Genomic DNA, 12,766 nt, shown 5'->3' on the forward strand with positions numbered 1-12,766 from the left:
CCTTTTTCCCATTCTACATACCCTACATGGTTTGCTTTGGCCAAAGAAGAATATTGCTGCAGGACTCCAATGCAAAGATATGAAGATGGTGGATGCATCAGATAAGAGCAAAGGGCTCCTTGACCTCAGAAGGCAAACAGAGAGCTACACACTTTGTGGCCAATAACCTTGTAAAACGAAGGGTGCTTGAAATGACTGCTTTTAGAAGATTTTTATCTACAATGGTATATTATGTAACATTGCCTAAATACCAACCCAGAACATGGTAGGTGGACTGTCTTCATAATGTGCAAGTTTGCAGAGCTTGCTTGCCTACCAAAGCTGAAAGCACCCCTGTATCAATGATTAATAGACAGAACAAGGCCAAATATTGCTGGTTTATTTGATCATAATGGGCAACATTTTTCAGCCACATGGAGCATCCCATATTCGGTCAACACCGTATCACCTAACAAAGTCACCCTGAACCCATGGCATTATTTGAGCAAGTAAACAAAGAGTTTAGGTGTGCTGGTGGCTCTGTACTCCTGAACCTTGGCTAAGCCACTAATTGGCATTCTTTGGTAGGTACGTGCACCATATTGTGCAAGTATGTTGTGCATGACAAAAACTCAATCACCACTCATGCAGACATTAATTATTCTTTAAATACATAATAATCCATTGCTATGGATCACTGCACTGTGCAGGAAATCTTCTCTTTTCATTGTACAAGCCAGATTGGTGAGTACTTCCTTCATCCCCTGGGTAGAGTGCAGAGATTACAGTAGTAAGGTCAGGCTTCGTCTATTTACAGTAATACCTCCGAGATGACACAACTGCATCATCACCCAGCTATGACTGAAGCCAGGAGGGTGACCGGTGGCCACTCTTAGTTCATTACTCAGCTTGGATTCCTCAGCACTTGGGACATGTAACCGACACCTGCCCCTCCACCGATGCACCGTCCAACCATATTAGGATGTAAGGACAAACCGTGCTCAGCGTTTGTCCTGCCTTTTATAGATTTAATAAATAAACTCAAGACATTACAGGTCACTTCGGTGTCCTAAATTTCCGAAGCACAATGATTCCAGAGCTGTGATGGCGAGGTATATATTCTGTAACAGGCATCTGCTTTGACAGGTGGAGGCCATACTGATGAAGGTCTAAACCTGGAAATGGGCGATCCTGCAGGCCGGAGCGTCCCGTAACATGAACAGCTGTGTTTGTTAACAAAAGTATTTATAGGCTGCTTTTCCAATGCATATTTTAAAGTACACCTGTTTCGACCATATGACTTTTTTTGGGATGGACAAGTATTTATCATGTCCGTTTACAAACTACATATGTTGCTAAGGGCACAGGTGCACATTAAAGCACCACGCAATATAAAATATAAATGCACGGGGAGCTGTTTACCCATGCAAATAGATTTGTATTTCTTTCCATCCCGAGAGAGGCGGCACAGTGCTGCCTGGCAAGGTGCAAGACTTAATTTTCTCTGCTGCAGTGAAATCACAGGCCTCGTGCCTACCATTAGTCTGTGACTGGACAGAAAAAGGAGAAGCAGGATGCACCCTCAGTTATGTTTGGGTAGACAGGAGAAGGTGGCTTTCATACAGGTTCTCCAAGTCAGTTACAAGAATCTGACCGGCTACATTTGCAAGCACAGATCAGGCAACGGTTGGACTACAGATTACATACACACACACACACACATATATATATATATATATATTAGCTGGGAGCCATAAATACAACCAAGACCTCAATAAAATGTTTACAAGGTGCTAACAAGCATTTACCCCTGAAGGATGTGCTAGGTGGATAACACCTATACAGTTCCATGTCTGCAGGGCACAACGCTGTTCCGTTCCATTTGTTGCAAACACCAAAGAGTGCATGCCAAGACTCCTTTATTCGTCACCTAAAATAAATCTAAACCATGAAAAATCCAGGGGATGCCAAGGCTGTTGCTTGGCTTTCCTAGCAAACCTACTGGCTTCCCAATAACTTCACTTACCCAGAACAAGCATACAGCCATTGGGAAACCAAATTCTAGGTTTGCATATGGAGATCAGAAACCATTCCACCTTTTAGATCAGCTTGGCAGTCCACCCCATCATCTCTCCCCAAACCCCCAATAAATGGACCATAGCCAACCAAGGAGACAACACAAGATTTAAAAAAGAAAAATATTTATTACAATAAACTGTACAAATTTAACAGAGTTGTCTTTTTCTTCCACATATTTACACAACATAGTGTTTTTTTTTCCCCCCCGAATCTGTTTTCAGCAAACGCTTACCGTCGGTATTTACAGTCTATTTATATACAGTCGTATCACAGATACAAATTAGACAACCGCGAGTCAGTTAGTGCAACGGAGGCTCTCTCGCCTCTAGGTTGTCTCGCGATTTTCTATTCTTTCTTTGACAGATGCTTTTGCCAACAGTTATTCACATTACAATTGCCAAATTAAAATTGGGATTTGTTTGTATTTTTCTCATTTTTCAAAATTGAAAATAAAATCAAAAGGCTTCACCGCCAACAGAGCCTGGCATACGTAGGTGCGTATTCGCACACAAGGGGGGGGATGCGAAGCACCAGCTTATATCGGACTTTATTAAAATAATGCGGCAGAGCCTAAACAGCTGTTACCTATTATACAATCAGATTTCACTCCCATCATTGGAACAAAAATAACTGGTTTCTGATTGCTTGCTATTGTATGCAGCTTGTCAAGTGATCTGCATATTAAAAAATCAAAAAGGAGATTGTCTATTTCGGGTTAAGGAGGATAGACCGTGCTAATGTATATAAAATAACAAAAAAATAAAAATCTATAACTTACTACTGAAAATGAATGAAATGCAAGGCTCTGTGGGCCAAACAAAATAATAAAATACGCAATAAAAATGCATGAGGTATATGTGCTTTTTCACTAAAGTGAAAGCTTGCTGAGGTCCAGTCCTTCAAAAGACCTGGCCCATGGTGTAGAATCATTTGGTCTTTCCAAAACTGTGGTGTAGGACTTTATAATCTACCTATTGGAATCCAAGTAAAAACATCCCTAGAGCAAGTAATGGAGGTAATACTCTCCCTCGGGTGCCATAAATGATGTCCGACTTTCTTCAAGTGTTTGGCACTTGCCATTGTGGCTTTTCTTTCCTGTACAGTTAGGGCCAGTGTTGAGGGCTTAAGTTTGCATACAAGTCTGGAAACAAAACCCACTCCAAGCAGGTAAAAGAACTCTGAAATATCCCAATTTTTAAGAAATTTATGTGATTGACACAAGCTCAAAGCCCATCAATAATGTCCCTAAAATGAACCCACTATTCTGCTATTAATGCTTTATTATCAACACAAAAGGCCATTTGTCACATTTTAAACCGTTAACCCAAGCAAGGTGACCACAATAAGGCTCCAGTTCCACGCTGGGTTAAGTTCCTTAAAAAACAAAAAAAAAAAAAAATAATTGCTTTGGCTACCAATCCAAAGTTGCCTTCTCTTGGAAAATGATGGCTGGGATGTGATTGACTGCTATGGGCTACAGCGCCACTTCCAAGTTATTTATAACTAGAACCTAAGATACCCAGTAAATTTATGGCCAGCCAGTGGTGTAATAAAAATGTTCTGGTATTATTGGGAATTGGCTAAAAAGTGCTGATGGGCTCCCAATAGGGCATGTTTTGTGCTATTGGATTTAGGTAGACATAACTCAAGGAACAGAGGGCCTTTAAACGTCTGTGGCCTGTAACAAGTAGTGGTTGCCATTTTCTTTTCAGATAGTTATTGCTGACCTTTGTTGCCACTTTTGGGAGCCTATTATTTCATCAGTTATTGACTGACCACTGACCTTTCCCCAATTAATCCTAAACAATTTAAAATAAGAGATTGAAGGATTTAAAATTAGCTATGCAGCTTAAGCCAAATGCCAAAATTTACTAAGTGAAAAAAAAAGTTAATGAGAAGTGCAATCCTTCAACGACACAGCAGTGATGGAACAGCCAAATTCCCACTGGACAAAACGCATCAGGATTATTCAATGAGGAAGTGCAAATGATGTTCATATTCCACAAGCCCCTTTGCAATCAGATTTCAATTTACTATGAAATAAGTGTTTCTGATTGGGCAAAGTGGTGTAGCCCATAAGCAAAACCAACGTCATCTATCTATGTGCTGCCAGAATGCACCGACATGGATTTGGGATAAAGTCTAGAGGATACTAGACCACCAAGGCAAAAGCTTTTGCAATAGGATAATTGTTGGCAAACTCTGGATGGTAGGTCGCTATACCATACAAAATTGTCCACACCACAGCTGTGAGGGCTCACAGGCTTCCTGCAAGTCCCAGATCTAGTCATTATAAATGACAATAGTCTATAGGTTTGGAGGAGCTAGCAAAAGAAAGAATCAAGGTCATCACAAGTCTGTGGGACGTCAGGTACAAGCTGGTCAGTGTTGCTTGGTTCCTGATCGGCTAAGCAGGGGTAAGAGGCAGCTTCGAACCAGGGATGTAATAAAATTTCCTCTGCTGTGAGTCTCTCGGAGGGCTCCCGCCTCAGTAGGCTTCGGATAAGGCACCTGGCTTTGGGGGAGACGTGGTCAGGGATGCAGAATTGTCCGCGGCGGATTTTGGAAAAGAGCGAGCTGGGGTCTGAATCGTGAAAAGGGTAACGTCCAACTAGGAGGGTAAAAAGCATGACGCCCAGGCTCCAGACATCGGCTGACCTTCCGGAATAAGTTCCCGTGGTGTTAAGGATCTCCGGGCTGACGTAAGCTGGGCACCCGTGTTTGTCTGACAAAGAGTCATCCTCTCCGGTCATAATGTGAGCATCCTCTAAGCTTTCCAGCCTCAGCTGAGTCCTGCCAACAACACAAAAAAAAAAAAAAATAGCAAGGTTAATAATGAGCTTCTAAAAAACAAGAAATATTTGCAATTTATTAGCATGGATACATCAATACAGAGGACCAAAGACTGCCTGGCAGAGGCTCATGAAGTGTCCAATGGAGAACAATAAATGTTAGCCATCAGACAAATACATAATCAGCTGACCCCAGTTCAGCAAAGATATCAACTACTTTGGGTTCCAAACCCATTAACACAACCTCCAAAAAAGAATCATATTTGCTAGTTTTATTTACAAAGCTAAATATTTATGCATCTTTAAAAAATAAATGTAGTGAGGATACAGAAGGCTTAGCACGTGGCTTTCCTTTAAATAACTGCTGCTACTTCAACAACCACCAAACCTAAATAAAACACTCCCCACAACATTAAAAAATATAATTTATGTTAAAAGGCGGATAAGACGAAGGCCTACACAGCACGAGCAAAATTTTTTTTTTTTGGCCGCAAGGGATGTAATGCGTTCTCTTTTCTGTCCTCAACGTGAACTCTTGTAATGCAAAGTAGCTGTGGTACAGGGGACGGAAAAAATGACTCAAGCCACTCTATCGTCTGGCAGCCACCGGCTGGTGTCGCAGTAAAAGCTTCGCACCTGCGCCTGCCACAGACTGCTTAACCCAATGTTCACCAACTCATGACGCAAGGGGCCGGATATTGTTGTACAGCTGCTTAAAACTTGAGATTCCCAAAAATGTAAATGTATTTTCCTGCCATGCAAATAAAAAAATATTGAATGTATGTGAGTGGTTAGGAAAGATGGATGTAAAATCTTTCCTAGAGAATGTTGGGAGTCTTATTAGAGAATTGGAATCAATGTCTAATGTGTTGTAAATATAGATATGAAATCTGGATTCTTCCCAGCTGTGCTTGTATGCTTACCCATTTCCCGTAATCCGCTCCCTCCCGCCGCATGTACCTATCCTAAAGGGCCCACCGGGACATCGCACTTTGCATGGCTATAAAAAGTGACATTTAAATATCCATTTGGCATGGATTCCTAAACCAAGCTCTGAACTCCCGGCCGCGACCACAGGCCCGTCCCGCTCGCCCCCCTTCCTTTACCACTCTTGGCTCCTCGTCCCTTCCACCAGTTAACATTCCAGTGATGTGACGTTTGTAAATATCCTAGATGGAACACCGCGATCAGAATGTATTTGAGCTAGCAGAGTTTTTTTGGCCTGGAAATTAATACTTTTGCCATATATCAGTGATTACACCGTCTATAAAAGACCGGCATACGTTAAGTGGCTGCAGGCCAGAATGAAGCAATATGAGCTACTGTATCAACTTTGTCCTTCGTATGCCGAGTGGGCATCTGCTAGGAATGAAGCCATTGCAAACTGGATTTTTAGTTGTTAGTTCAGCACAGAAAACCCAACATGTTCAGATCGTGAGGACTTCTACTCATTAGATCATACCACCGGTTATACATTATTAGGATTAACGGTCATACTATTGCTAGGCTTAAACATTTTACTTCAGCTGCCTATGCAAGTCTTGACATCTGTGCTGAAATTGACATATGTGACATTTTTGCAACTTCTCTTACCACCCTATTGTTGTAAAGTTAGCTGCCTCTGCAAGCAAATGGGAAGTAAAGTGACAGCTGCTGACATTCTTCTATTGGGTCAACAGGCAGGGCACATCCAATGTGATAGAAAGTTATCCTACTTCCAATGGTACTTTTCAGTATCTTTTTCGGGGTTTTTTGGCCCCAGAAGAAATAAAAAGATGTAATCTGATTGGTGGAAAAGGTGGTCACTGCTCATTTACTACTTTGGTGTGTGGGGTCAGTGCCTGGTTTTTCATGGCCAGGATAATACAATGGCAAAATCTCCTCTGCCATAATTCCTGGTTCTGTTCCATCAATCTCTTGCTCTGACCCAGAAGAAAGGAATACTCTCATAATGGAAACAGGAAGGATGCAGACCCAGGAAACCAGCACAGATCCACCTCCACCAAGCTTTCCATTGACTAGAATACTAAATAGTTTTACGATGGACTAAACCATGGCAGGTAAGACTTTATTATTTTATTTGTGGAGTTCCTCGAGTTCTCTGCTGCAAACCACATCCATGACTGTTCAACACAATGTCATATGTACACAAAACAGTCATATCTCTGAATTGGTGCTATCCTGACAGTTTTCCGTCAACAACCACAGCTGCTTGGCTGCTGTTTGCATTGTATGGACTGGGCAGGGGGCCAGTCCGTTCTGGTCCTATCTGTTGCGACTGTAAACATGCAAAACAAACACAGGCTAATGGAAATATCAATATTTGGAGGCAAGATGAAGGCTGGAAGGGGGTGGGTATTGAATCTGGGCCCAGATGTGGTTGTATGTGACAGGTCTGAGGTCAGAATTGTCCGGCTGGTTAAACATTAACTGTTGAGGCTAGAATAATAATTGCAACAATGGTGGAGTAGACTAGTCCCCAATTTGTGATGGGAACAAGTGTATTACCTTTTTTTATAGGCCGATGGGATAGATCTAAGAATTTACTAAACATTCCAAAGCTTAGGCAATTTCCAAAGCAACAACAATGGCTGACCCTTGTCATCAGTTCCTGCAAAATGAATAGACCTCAATGGCATTTTTTATGGCCAAGCCAAACTGCCCCCTCCATTCCTTCCCTATTTATGTCCTCCTGAACTATAAACATCCTAAACAATGCTGCAAGATTTCTTCACAGCTCTCCGATTTATTGGACGTGTTGTAACCAAAAGTACAATGGCTGCCATTGCTTTCTTACCTTTCTTTGTCAGAGAACACAAACTTCCTGAGCTTCAGGTCACCCAGGACAATATTAGATTGATGACAATGGGACACTGCGCTGATGATTTGTTTGAAGAGTTTGGCAGCCTGCTCCTCGCTCAGCCTCTTGCAGCTGCGGACGTAAGAGTGCATGTCCCCAAACTCCTTCTCGAAAAACACGTAGGCCTTGGTCTCCCCTTGGATGACTTCCACAATGCCAGTGATGTTTCGGTGCCAAGGGAGGTGAATGTAAGGTTGGATCTTGTTTTGGTAAACCTTCAAGGGGAAAACCTGCAAAGGTAGCATCAATAAAAGGTCATTCAATTGTCAGTCCCTAAGTGAACCAACAAATTCTACAATCTTTTTTTGGCTGACCAACAACTGTAGAATTAAAAGCCAACCTGACTTGGTTGTTTTGGTAAACCCTTGGGCTTCACGGCTGTTGGTCATTTTAGTAAACCTTTGGGCTATGCAGCTGTTGGTCAACCTCAAGAAGATTATAATAAGTAAGCAATACATGGTTCCTCCGCTGGTGGCAGACCTACAACTCCCAGCATGTTTGGGGGCCTTGCAGCCCCACCACAGATGGAGATCCACAGGCTAAATAGGTCAGTACAAGAATAAACTAGGACATGCAAACCATATGCTAAGAGATTATGTACAAAGCAAAACAATCGCACTACACCAGCCTCAGCAAACCCGTGTCCTATTTTTTTTTTTTACATCATATCCAGAAGTCTTGCGTTTCTCATTTCTATGGCTTTTTATGCCTGTTGGAAGCACCACCAATAAATTCTCCTGCAGCAGAGGGCAGCAGCCAGTACACAAAGCCGAATTAAGGTTACAAGGGAGAGCTCAGCATTGACGTAACCTGTCTAGTTCAATTAAAAATCAGCAAAATGAGACATTTGTGAAACAATGCGATCATGTCAGTTCTAATGTAGAAGGAAAGGGAGGGTGGAAATTAAATTACAGAAACCGGTGAACTGTCAGCGCAATTATTAACCGACCTGCTGACATAGCATTGCAATATGTTCACATATCACGGCTGTCTAGCTTAGCAGGTTCACTATGACTGTACACTCGGTGAACAATACTGCAAGCAGCTCTATAGCAGCCTATCAGATTTTAACTCACAGCAGTAAAATAACTTCTGATTGGCTGCCAAGCGTGAACTCACTTTGCTACTTTCTTTGCTTTATCAATGGAATAAGCCAATTTGAATTGCAAGTGTAATAACCTTTTCGGACCGGGTTTCAAGGACCTTGTGATTGACCTAGCTTATTGTACTTTGTCTATTTGAACCTTAGTCCCCGGCTAGCACACTGATCCATAGGTTTCCTTTATCACATTTAGATTTTATTCAGTACGCCAGGTTCCTTTTAGCATAAAACTAGGCTACGAGTCTTCTCTAAGCTGTAAGGGCAAATAAGGTAACAGCTCCGTCTGCTGTAGCATCATGCCAGTATCTTTCCAGGATAACGCAATCGCATTGAAAATTGAATGCCTGCAAAGTGTTTGAGTTTTTATGAGACTTGTGGTTCCCCCGCCATAAAGGAAGGGGTACCAAATCAGTAATAGTCTAAAATAATTCCTAAAGGCATGGAGTTTGTCTCAAGGGAAGCAATCACTTATCTGAAGTGTTCAAACAGGGAGCTCTGGGGATCATGCGGATGTAGCTGAGAAACCACATGCAATTTAATACAGAGGAACCCTTGGGGCAGTACAGGAAGCGGAGTGGGGGCCCCAGAGACAGAAAAAATCAGACAGCAATGTAACAATAGAACAGGCTGTAAAGACACATGATAACAATAAAGGGGTCTGTCTGACCCCAACAGTGAAACTCTGCAGAGTTCCAGACAATGCTGCTTTCTCCTTGTACCTTCTGCTCTGGAAACACAAGAATAGGGTCTCCTTCCCTCCCCTTCTCTGCTTCCGCAGACAAAAGGTGGGGGGTGTCCTTAGTCTTCCAAAGAAACAAAGCAAACAAAAGATGGGGAAAAAAGGTGTCCCCCAGGAAAATGTTAGCAAGGTGCTAGGATATATGGAAAGGTAACTTTGGAGCCCCTTGGGTTGGTGCAGACAATAGATTGAGGTCTAGCTTTTAGTTTTTCCAGACTTGGCAGTATACACATGGCTGGATTATCTAGGTACATTGAGATTAAACTAGCATTTCCACCAGCATGGACAACTCGGAGGCCACTATTGCTTTCCCTTCCTTGAGCTTCCCAGGGAACATATTGAAGTCACACTCAAGCATAGCAGACAAAAGACAGAGGTTACTGGAGGCAACATTGATGGCAAGCACACCGCAACACTAACAGGAGACACAACAAAGACTACAAAGCAGCCAAAGATTAAAATAAAATTTTTGCTAACAAACCGTACCCCACTATGGCACTGCAGACACTATGAGGTCATTCTTAGACTTGAGGTTCCTTTACATGGTGCAAAGAGGACATATTGGTTCTCCTTGTGTTGGGGTTCCATTAAAAGCCTGCAAACATGGAATTGCTCCAAAGATCCAACACATGGCAACAGGGAAATGTCTAGTTATGATTCCCAAAACCCTCAGCCAACATGCTAGGGGTATCTCTACCCCCAGACCCTTCACAGCTGCTAACAGTTATGTTTTATCTACGGCTCCCCAAGGCTTTGAGGATAACTGGCTGTGGTTATGCCCATTTGTGACTGTGCAGACTACCGGCAAGGATTGCACCGACCCAAGGGCTCCCTAAGACTTTGCATATAACAAGCACTGTTCATGTCTATTGAAGACTCCTTGGACTACGAGTTGGGGTTATGACTTCCCAGGAACTCCCTGCAGATAACAGGCGGAATCATGCTTTCACAAGACCCAGCAGACAATAGACTGATATCATTCCAGGGGCTCCCCAATACCATACAGATAACAAGCAAGAGCCATTCCTTTCCAAGACCCAGTTGGCTACAAGCATGGGTCATGGTAATCCATGTGGACCAGGTAGACTTGCCATCCCAAGACCTAACAGACAATAGACTAAGATCATTCCAATCCTGGGGCTCCCAAGCTGGAATCTTTCCTTCCCAAAGCCCCGTTGGCTACAAACATGGATCATGCCAATTCATTGGGCTCCCCAAAACACAGTAGATAACATGCTGGTGTCTTGTCTTCCATAAGACCCAGTTGGCTTCAAACATGGGTCATGGTAATCCATGGGGACCCAGTAGATTAGCTAGAGTCTAGCCATCCCATGACCCAACAGACCAAAGACTAAGATCATTCCAAACCTGGGGAACTGCTAAAAGACTGGAGTTATGTCTTCCCAAGACCCCGAAGACTATAGGGTCACATCAATCCATAGGGCTCCCCTAGATTATGCAGATACCAGGCTTGGGATCAGGCTTTCCCAAGACCCAACAGACAATAGATGAGATGATCCCAAGCTGGAATCTTTCCTTCCCAAAACCCAGCTGGCTACAGACATGGGTCGTGGTAATCCATATGGCCCCAGTAGAGTAACTAGTCTTGCCTTCCCAAGACCCAACAGACAATAGACCGAGATGATCCCAAGCTGGAATCTCTCCCTCCAAAGACCCAGTTGGCTACAGACATGGGTCATGGGCTCCCCAAAACCCTGTAGATAACAAGCTGGAGTCTCATCTTCCCAAGACCCAGCTGGGTACAGACATGGGTCATGGTAATCCATGTGGCCCCGGTAGAGTAGCTAGTCTTGCCTTCCCAAGACCCAACAAACAATAGACTGAGATGATCCCAATCCTGGGGCTCCCAAGCTGGAAGCTTTCCTTCCCAAGACCCAGTTGGCTACAAAGAAGCTTTGGGGCTCCCTAGCTGGGGGCCCGGATGGGTCCCCTAGCAGTCCCCATTGGATGTCTGCAGACACAAATACAATCCATGGGCTCTCACCTTGCACTGTAGCTCCTGTCCGGTGTGCAGGTGAAGGGCTCGGTTGTCCCCGGTGGCCAGCAGCAGGTAGCTCCCTATACAGGTAGGTCCGGTGTGTTGCGGGCTGTGCAGTGCCGGGGGTTGCGGGGATCCCGGTGATGGCAGCAGCCCCCCATCTGATGGCGCCTCGCTGAGCCGGGCACACTTGGCGGGCGGCTCATCGCTCTCCAGTCTTTTCGGGTGATGGCTCCTGCACGGTGCCAGGCGGGGGGCTGCCAGCCGGTTCTGCCTCTGCACGTTAGCAAACATTTCAGCTGCAAATGATGGAGGAGAAGCCTTAATATCCGCCAATTATCCCGAGCGGCATCCAGCACACGTGTGTCCCCCAGGGGCCCCGATCACTGGCTGGAGATGCGGCGTGCACCAAATCCTGGCTGCATCTGTGGAAGTGTCAGCCCGGCTATCACACAATGACACCCGAGAGATCCTCCTCCCCTCCGGAGCCGCCTCCGAGCCTTGTGCAATACTCATCATGGAAAGGGGCGGAGGGACCCGGAGTCTCACTCCTCTGCTTGCATCATCCGCCCCTCCTCTGCCTGCATGGGACCGTGCTCATTATGCTGGGACTAGAGGCTCTGCAGGAGTGCAATGCTCACATTGCGGGGAAATAATAAAAACTAATACAGGCCGATTTATTTTTTATGCTGATAATGTGCAAATCGGTGAATGGTGCGGTACCGGCTGTGCAAACCGTGCAGGACCGGGGAGGTGCAATGACAGCGAGTGACCACGAGAGGGAGTAGAGAGCTAAGAGCAGCACAGTGGAGGATGAATGTATTGGATACAATGTATCATACAATCTATCAATATTATCATCATTATTAATATTCATCATCATCATTATTATTATTCATTATTAATATGATTATTCTTCATCATCATCATCACTATTATTAATATTATTATTATTATTATTAATAATAAACAGGATTTATATAGCGCCAACATATTACGCAGCGCTGTACATTAGAAATAGGGATTGCAAATGACAGACAGATACAGACAGTGATACAGGAGGAGGAGAGGACCCTGCACCAAAGAGCTTACAATCTAGTATTATTATTATTAACATGATTATTCTTCATCATTACTAATATCATTATTGTTAATATTATTCATTATTTTTATTATCATCATTATTATTCATTAATATTATTATCATAACCATCAT

At 43.6% G+C, this 12,766-nt stretch overlaps 1 protein-coding gene across 1 annotated transcript; it reads right to left on the minus strand.

The window, feature by feature from the left end:
* Nucleotides 1-2,163: 2,163 nt before the first annotated feature.
* On the minus strand, nucleotides 2,164-11,996 carry TRIB1 (tribbles pseudokinase 1). Its single transcript, XM_072410653.1, has 3 exons — nucleotides 11,557-11,996; nucleotides 7,648-7,940; nucleotides 2,164-4,851 (listed from the first exon to the last, which is right to left on the minus strand). The coding sequence occupies exons 1-3, from the start codon at nucleotides 11,842-11,844 to the stop codon at nucleotides 4,383-4,385; spliced, it is 1,050 nt and encodes a 349-aa protein (XP_072266754.1). The 5' UTR covers nucleotides 11,845-11,996; the 3' UTR covers nucleotides 2,164-4,382.
* Nucleotides 11,997-12,766: the final 770 nt, after the last annotated feature.

The sequence above is a fragment of the Pyxicephalus adspersus genome, chromosome 5 (assembly GCF_032062135.1).
Source record: "Pyxicephalus adspersus chromosome 5, UCB_Pads_2.0, whole genome shotgun sequence".
NCBI classification, from domain to species: domain Eukaryota; kingdom Metazoa; phylum Chordata; class Amphibia; order Anura; family Pyxicephalidae; genus Pyxicephalus; species Pyxicephalus adspersus.